This window comes from Neltuma alba, unplaced genomic scaffold (assembly GCF_004799145.2).
Source record: "Neltuma alba isolate B1F8T4 unplaced genomic scaffold, ASM479914v2 tig00006689_pilon, whole genome shotgun sequence".
Classification (NCBI taxonomy): domain Eukaryota; kingdom Viridiplantae; phylum Streptophyta; class Magnoliopsida; order Fabales; family Fabaceae; genus Neltuma; species Neltuma alba.
Genome location: NW_021634547.1, coordinates 4,553 through 13,637, shown reverse-complemented (window position 1 = coordinate 13,637; position 9,085 = coordinate 4,553). Strand labels below are relative to the sequence as shown.

General features: G+C 32.0%; 2 protein-coding genes across 2 annotated transcripts; both read left to right on the top strand.

Moving 5' to 3' along the window:
• The first annotated feature begins 4,405 nt into the window (after positions 1–4,405).
• LOC114750923 (classical arabinogalactan protein 9-like) lies at positions 4,406–5,944 on the top strand. Its single transcript, XM_028939566.1, has 4 exons — positions 4,406–4,750; positions 4,892–4,918; positions 5,038–5,112; positions 5,501–5,944. The coding sequence occupies exons 1-4, from the start codon at positions 4,411–4,413 to the stop codon at positions 5,719–5,721; spliced, it is 663 nt and encodes a 220-aa protein (XP_028795399.1). The 5' UTR covers positions 4,406–4,410; the 3' UTR covers positions 5,722–5,944.
• A 1,166-nt stretch (positions 5,945–7,110) lies between these two features.
• LOC114750922 (uncharacterized) lies at positions 7,111–7,922 on the top strand (the record flags this gene model as incomplete). The annotated part of the gene is made up of 2 exons (XM_028939565.1): positions 7,111–7,375; positions 7,776–7,922. Coding segments are annotated over exons 1-2 (412 nt in total), but the record flags the coding sequence as incomplete, so codon positions are not given.
• Between the last annotated feature and the right edge of the window lie 1,163 nt (positions 7,923–9,085).

Here is a 9,085-nt window from a genome sequence, read left to right as displayed (position 1 = left end):
GGAAGGCGGAGACGGTTAGAAAAATGCCTTCGGTCAAAAAACACTGTTCCGAAAAGTGCAAATGCAAAATCTTATTGGTAAAAATATGTACTCCTCCGGTCCTAATTATAAGACCCAATTGACTTATTTGAGGAGATTAAGGAAGTAAGTTAAGTTGGTTATTATAATAAATAAGTGTTGTTATTCCTAAAATATCCTTGCTAATTAAGTATATTGGCTAAAACTATCATTATTAGAAGGATTATCTTGGAAAAAAATACATAAATATAAGAGAGAAAATGGATTGGGTCTTATAATTAGGACCAAATAAAAAGTCAAATTGGGTCTTATAATAAGGACCGGAGGAGTATTATAAGAAAATACTAATATCATTTTGTTTGTCACAATATAAATAACAACAAAAATAATTTGAATATTATACTTATTTTTCTAACATAAATCTTATTGAAATGTGTCAAGATATCTTTCTTTGGAATCAATGTGTACAGAATAATTGAGAAATAAAAACAATAATTGCATGAAGTTTACGATAAGGTTGAAATTTATATTTTATGCTGATAAATTAACTTAATTAACCGTTAACAAATTATTATTGCAGAAGGTTGAGATTTTTGTCCGAACAGAAAAATTTTGATTTAGTATATAATTAAATTTTTATAATGCTAAAAGTTAACAAAATAAATCACATTGTTAATAAATACTCCTCCGGTCCTTATTATAAGACCCAATTTGACTTTTTATTTAGTCCTAATTATAAGACCCAATCCATTTTGTCTCTTATATTTATGCATTTTTTTCCAAGATAATCCTTCTAATAATGATAGTTTTAGTCAATATACTTAATTAGCAAGGATATTTTAGGAATAACAATACTTATTTATTATAAATAACCAACTTAACTTACTTCCTTAATCTTCTCAAATAAGTCAATTGGGTCTTATAATTAGGATCGGAGGAATACTATAGTTTTATATGAAAGGAAAATTAAATGAGAATGTAAGAGCGTGTGGCGGATCGGATCGGATTTGGATTGAAGTTATGATTGCATTTGCTGCATTTTGAGAGTCGCACAGTAGTTGCATCAAAAAGAACACTTACTAAGGAGGGCTGGTTTTAGTAGAGGGTGTTCACAACATAATGAACGAAGATTTCAATTTTTGTTAAGAGAAGTACACGTGTTTAATGTCCAATAGTATTTCGAGTAGGATTATCTTTAATGAAAAGATACACTTTAGTCCAACCAAAAAACACTTATTTCGTATGAATGTTGTTGTCAAATATTATTAGCTCATGTGAATTAGATCTTATATTTCGGATTGAAAGTAAAATTATTTTGTTTATGTAAAACAATATATTTTTTCCTCTGCTGATTTAATGGAACTAAGTATAGAGCCAGCATTTATTTGTTCCCTAATATTATTAGGAACATGCATGCGTCAGCTAATGTTACTATTATTATTTTTTCTACAAGAACGCATCCTCGACATTAATATAATGAAATATAAAGTTACAATAAGTGATATTATTGTTAATAAATTATAAATCATGTAATTTACTATCTTTATCTCAGCAAGGCAAGCTACTTGTATAGTTATTAAATTTAGCCCAAAAAAAAGCACTACGATATTATTGAATTCTATTGCATGTTCGTAAATCATAAATGTTCTTTTCCCTTATTCAAATTAATTCTCAAAAGTGACAATAAAATAGTTAATTTTAGGTTTCTTTTGAATAACACAATTACAGTCAAAAGCGTGCAAATGATTAATAATCCTAATATGCAAGCTATCATAACTCATTTGATGAGTGAGTAAATTAAATTACTTATCCTTAAGATAGAACTGTTAAGGGGATGATTCTTGAAATGTCGCAAGAAATATTGATTTGGGAGCACTTTTCATCCCAACAAAAGTCAAGATCTTCTAATCCTGTAGGGTGTTTGGAAAACTTCCTAAACACTAAAAAGAAAAAAAAGTATTTTCAGACAAATTGAAACAAAAAATTTATAAATATGTACTTCATATATCGTAAAATAATTTCTTATAAACTAATACAAACATCAATTCAACCAAAGTTTTAGCATCCAAGATATTAGGTAAATTCCATTATTCATCTTTCGTGCACACGAATTCCAGTCCAAACTATCATTTTTAGAATGCATATATCCAAAATCAATTTCAAGTCTGCACTGTCCATATTTACGGACAATCGAGATTTAATTTTTTTTCATACTTTTTTTAAAAAAGTTTTTCTTTTTATAAGTATATGATGTAAAATACAAGTGCTTTTAATTGTAAGTACTCCGGTCCTTATTATAAGACCCAATTTGACTTTTTATTTGGTCCTAATTATAAGACCCAATCCATTTTCTCTCTTATATTTATGCATTTTTTTCCAAGATAATCCTTCTAATAATGATAGTTTTAGCCAATATACTTAATTAGCAAGGATATTTTAGGAATAACAACACTTATTTATTATAAATAACCAACTTAACTTACTTTCTTAATCTCCTCAAATAAGTCAATTGGGTCTTATAATTAGGACCGGAGGAGTATTTTTTAAAATAATTATTTATTGGATAAATGTGTAATTTTACCTCCTATTCTTATTTCTCAAGTGCAATTAACACCCAATCTTTTAAGTCGCATAATTTTGCCCATAATTTTTTTGTGTAATTTTATCCATAATTCTTTTTTTTAAGGTGCCGAGTATACATGAAAAATAAAAGTAAGAGGAAAGGTACATCTTTACCCTTTTTTATTTAAAAATTATCAGTTAAAAAGTTTTAAATTTACATCACTGAAAATCCAAAACAGTATTTGGATGACGTAAATTCCACGGCAATGAGTATTAAAATTGGCTCCGCATATCCTCCTCAAGGGGAGAAAGAAGAAAGGAAAAATAACAGAAAAAAAGCCGTCAAAATAAAAAAAATCACAAATAGAGACCCATGACAACATCAATATAAGTTTTGATAACAATTTTTATGAACGGTCCCTGTATGCAAGTTTTTTTATTTTGATAGTCTTTTTTTGTCATTTTTCCAAGAAGAAAATGTTTAGTTTGAAACGTTTAACTAACTAAAACCAACGGGAAAAACAATAGGATTAGGATGATGAAGCAGGTGTTCCAACTAGGAGATTTGTTCGTAAAGCTTAACATGAGATTGAAAACAGAGCACGCAAGACAACAAAAGAAATCAAATTGTTTAATCTTTGGTTATCTAACTGATCCCATTTACAGCTCAACTAACTTATTCTTATTTGACTTATTATCCCCTCCTACCCTTTATTAATCATGCAAGCCGTCAACCTTGTTCAACGTGCATGACATCATCATCATCATATGCCTCAACTTCCCAACCTATTTTTTAAAGTTATTTTCTTAAAAACTAAATACAACAACCTTCATATTCAATGTTTATGTGATATAACAAGTTTGTAATTCCCCTCAATATTAGTGATTTCTAACTAATTCATACATACCAATAAAAATAATTAAAAATAAGATTAATATAATTTTTAGTTTCTCAAGTTTGACTTCATTCTAATTTTGGGTTTTCAAATTCCAAACCATAAGTTTTGATCTCACGAGAGGTAAAATGGTCTAACTTTTTATTGAATTATAAGAACCAATGTTTTAAATAAAAGAAACTTAAGAGATCAAAACCCATAATCTAAAACTTGAGGAACCAAAATCAAAATTAAGAAAAACTTAAGAAACCAAAAATTATATTAACCCCTAAAAATATTAAATATATCATAAAATTAAAGTGATTTTTAATTTTTTTTTCTCAATAAACGGTTTGTAACATTATCTTTATTGATTACATTAAACTTTAACATCATATCCCTTCTTATTCCCTTACACTTTTCTTATTAAATGCTTTATAAAGGGACCAAGAGCAACTTCCAAGGGAAATTCTATACATTGGAGAAGATGGAATGTGCATCTAACCTGCATATAAGGGTAATGAGATCTTGTACTTGGTCAAATTTATAATCTTTAACAAAATTAAAATATATAATTAACGTTCTTCTTAAAAGCATTTTGATCATAGTTTAATTTTAGAATTTGCATAATTTTCTTAATAGATGGGGAAAAAATATCTAAATATATAAGAGGTCACAAAACAGAACACGCCAATTTCAGGCTGAAAAAACAGAACACGCCAATCTTACCAACTCACTTCAAAATCTTCCACTTGTGAAACATTAGTTAAAGTAGTTGATCTCCTAAACCAACTTCCAATTCAAGTTCCTCACACTTTCCCCTCCACTTCCATCTATATAAAGCTTCCACAAATCCCTTTCCTCTCATCCAAATCATCAGAAACACTTGCTTTGATTAATTCCCTCAGTTTCCAAAACGCCTACAAACCAACAGAACACAACAGAACAGAGAGACATGGAGAGTTTTCAGCCAAGGTGGTTCCTTCTGGTGGTGGCGATGGTGGCGGTGATGGCTGCTCCGGCGAGAGGACAGATTAGCACCCCATGTAATGCGTCGATCTTAAATACCTTCACACCTTGTATGAACTACCTGACAAACAGCTCCGCCGGCGGCGGCTCCTCCGCACCCACCACCCAGTGCTGCGATTCTCTCAAGACTCTGACCAGCGGCAGCATGGATTGTCTCTGCCTCGTCGTTACCGGCAGTGTTCCCTTTCAGTTACCTATTAACAGAACCTTGGCCATCTCCCTCCCACGTGCCTGTCGCATGCCTCGCATCCCTGTTCAATGCAAAGGTATGATATTTTATATATGCATACATACTACATACATACATACATATATATATATATATATATTCTCATTATGTAACTCATAATTTAGTTTTGATATGGTTTTTCCATTGAGGGCTGATTTCTGATGTTCTGTTTTCTCAGCCTCTGGTTCACCACTTCCTGCTCCAGGTAATCCCGATATAGCAATTTTCCCATTTCAACTCTGAATTTGAATGATGTGACCTGTTATAAATTTTAGACTTTAATGATATTGATGATGTGTTAAACTGTTAATATATGAATCACAGCACCTTCATCTCTAGGCCCATCTGCTTCACCAGCATCAGCTCCCTCTGGATTCACTTCATCTCCTAGTCCTCAAGGTACTCCTTTGCCTCATAAACTCAACAAATAATTCTACAAAAGTGCATATCTTTGAAGGGTCAAGCTTCTCTCCAAATCTTTTTGTTTTGGCATGTCCATTAAAAATAAGTCTATTTCATGTCACTTTGAAGTGTCCTTTCATATTAGCTTTTAAAAAAGTATTTTTATGCTGTACAAAATAAATATGTGAGAAAAAGTTTGTCTTAAGAAAAGAAAAAATGATTGCTTTAAGAGGTCTTAAACACTCACAGGAGCAATCTATGTGTCTTTTCCACCAAAATCGCATTTTAGGATGGCTAAAAGCCACTTCAAACACATTCCCAGACAGGCTTAGACTATGATATTACTAATTATTAACATGATGTTCTTGTTGTTTGTTTGATGCAGTGTCTTCCATTCCACCTTCAACGCCAACGACGCCTTCTGAGGCACCTGAATCAGACACAACCCCACCATCTTCACCGGTGGACAATACCAATACACCGCCGTCATCAACAGCAGGGAGAACTGATCTGACTCCATCTTCTGCTATTTCTTCTTCCACTTTCTCGCCGGCCTCTTTTCTTCTCATTGCTTCAGCACTTGTTGGTCTTCTCAACTGCTACTAAGCTTCCTCATGTGTCACCATTTGTATTCTGAATTCTTGTGTTATTGTACCTATCATAGCTTGCAAAATCTATTCTTTGGGGTGTGATTGTTGTTGGTGGTTTAGAGTTTTTGGTTACATCATTTCAGACCCACATTGGGAAGTTTTACCATATTTATTTATGAGTATTTGTACTGTATTGTATATGAGTTGCTGGAAATAAAAAAAAAGTTTTTATTTTTATTGAAATGCGTGTGCAGTGAAAACACTATTTACAAAGCCATGGACGAATCCTATTTGTCTGCTACCTTTTAAGAGAAATCCATAGAATGGGGTGGGAGGCCCTACTTGACAGGTCAGATAGCCTCATCCGATGAGTTTGTCTATTACACAGCATTGTGCTATCTGGTGCTGACTAAGCAAACAAACTCAACTCATTGTGAATAACACAATTTTCAATCTCACTGTCAATTTTATGTATAAAAGAGCAGATATTATTCAATGCAACAACGCAAGTACAGAACTATGAACATATCAGATGATCAGACAGCAACTAATTACTGCAAGACTCTAATATTTCTCCGGTCCTTAATATAAAATCTATTTAACTAATTTAATTAGATTAAAAAAGTTAGTTAATTATAAAAAATATGACTTTTTTTTTTAAAACACCATAATTATCTTTCTTAGTATCCCCTTCTCTCTTCTACTTGATTATGATTATGATTAAGAGAGTATCTATAGGGATAATTTAAAAAAAATTGATAAATATGATAAATATGTCTTATATTTAGCACAACTCAACAATTAGGTCTTATATTAAGGACCGGAAGAGTAATATAGGTCTCTCTCTCTCTCTCTATATATATATGTATATATGTATATATGTATATATTTCTATCATGGTTTCTCTTTTCTCCAGTTGCTCATGCCATGTTCATGGTCCACTGGTGACACTTCTCACAATCAGTGTGAAAGGTCATAAATTTACCGTTTCACCCCTGCAACAATCATGTTTCAAGCATTTGGTGTGCCAACGTTAGCACTTAAAAAGGAAAAGAAAACACACGCACACAGAGGACAAATCAGCAGGAAGACTGCATAAGAACACGAGACTGCATTTAATTTCTCAGTTAAAAGCAGCAAGACTAATCTATTTACTTAATCATGGTCTAAAATTAATTATCCCCAGCATTAAGTCAGAAGCTGGCCATTCAAATTCAGATTAGGAGATTCACAAGTACGAGATAATAGCAAGGCCAATATAGGAATTTCGTAGTTGGCACAAACCTCAGCTTGAGCTTTTTGTTTATATTAATGCAAACATTGTTTCTGATTTCCAATTGTGGCTGTGAATTGCAGAAGGATGCTTCTTCCCCTGAGGTTTACTTGTCTATTATTCACACTAATTATGTTAGCTCTTCCCAAAGCTAACTCTGAGACAGATCATGGATGTTCAGTGCCAAACATAGATCTCCAAAAGTGTTTGAACCAAAGCAAGAATTCCTTGTCCATAGAAGATAGTTGCTGTAGAGCCCTAAATCAGATAGCTGAAGATGGGTTCAAGTGCTTGTGCTCTCTTATAACAGCAACACCAATTACTCTTGTTGGTCCTCCTCTTTCTCTGCCATTTTTAAACTGCTTCATCTCAATTCCTCCCCTCAGTCTTTGTCCAGGTATTGTTTTCTACTTTCTGCAAAGGGGGAAAAAAAATTAATATCCATTCTTGAATTGAGTCATACTCATGTCATCTTTGATTAGAAAATCATTCATTTGTTAGGTTTCGATTAGAAAACCAGATAAGAACTGCATCTAAGTCATATTAACGATAGCTGGATCAAATAAAAGAGAGTTAATATAAACAAAGTCGAGGATTCAAACCTTGTTAATGGGGGGGAAAAAACATAAATTACCTCGAGGGAGTCATCTCAGCTGAGTCTAACAATGCTCAAATATAACTGAATAGTATTGAATATCAGATAGTGGTAACAAAAAGAGAGTTGTATGTTAGTGCATATGGTTTAGGATCCATTGGTGAATGACATGTTTGTTTGAATGCCCTTTTGATGAATGAAGCTTCATTGGCTCCAATGGCAGTGTTGGTTGCACCAGAAAGCCAAGAGGAGCAAAATCAGTTGTCTTCTCCCGCAGATGCGGATGTTGTGGTTTCTCATCCTCCTCCAACTAATTTGACTGTGGATGATGATGGTGGTGGTGGTGGTGGTGAGCATTGTGTGTTACCAAATGGCGAAGAAAATAATAATGCCAGAATGTGTTTGTGGCTCTCTCTGTTCTTGTTCTTGGCCTTTTGCGTTTTCAATTTACTTTGATTTTCTTTCAATGAAATTTGGCAAATGTTCATGACATATAGCAGAATGCTACAAGGTAAAAGTGTGTAGGGTCTAGTCTATTTTTAAACTGTATCTTCCCTCACTATACGTCTTATTTTATAAATAATCTATATTTGATATAGAATTCATGCATAAGATATCCAGATTCTATTAGTACAACTAGAAGTCAATCTTTTATAACCATGACTTATAAATATCATCTGTAAATATTAATTGCCAGTCTCACATCAAGGTTTAGAATTGCTTTCAAAGGTATCTTTATTGGGTGCTTGAATAGAAATTAAATTATATTTTAAAAATAATTTTACGATATACGAAACAAGTACATGAAAAGAGTTTTATCTCAATTTGTGTAAAAATACTTTTTAAAAGTGGCTTTGCCTAATTCCAACCACCCCTTTATTTAAATAGTAATATACTTCTCTTATCTTATTTATAAGACACTTTCAATATATTTCACATAAATTAAGAATAATCTTAAACTGTATTAACTCTTCATTAAAATATAATAACTTTCTAACTTTACCCCTATTTAATATATACACCTTTCAAAAAATAATTATCTACACTATAATAAATAAAAAACAAAATAGTACATTCATGTTAAAAATTTAATAAAGTAACTTATAAATAGGATAAAAAAATGTTTTCTTGCTGCATTATAAATAGGACCAGAGGAGTCATGTCTACACATATTCTAATGCTCCCTAAAATGCATTATGTAATCACTCTCCCTCATGATTAATTTTGACAAAAAAAGAAACTTAATGCGCTAAGTCATTTTTTTTATTATTATAATTTGGACTATCACAAGCTTTGAAAAAAAAAATCCCTCCGTAAAAATGACCCGAGGAAGTAAAAACTGAATTAGGCTCCATGATCAGACCCAAGAAATTAGTCTCAATGAAATCTATAAATAAATTATCAATTTAGACCATTTTAATGGCCCAGCTGAAGATTATACGCGTCCAGAGTATTTTTGGGCTGGGCTTCGTCTCAATATTTTTGTTTTTTGCCAACGGGGTTCGTCTAACT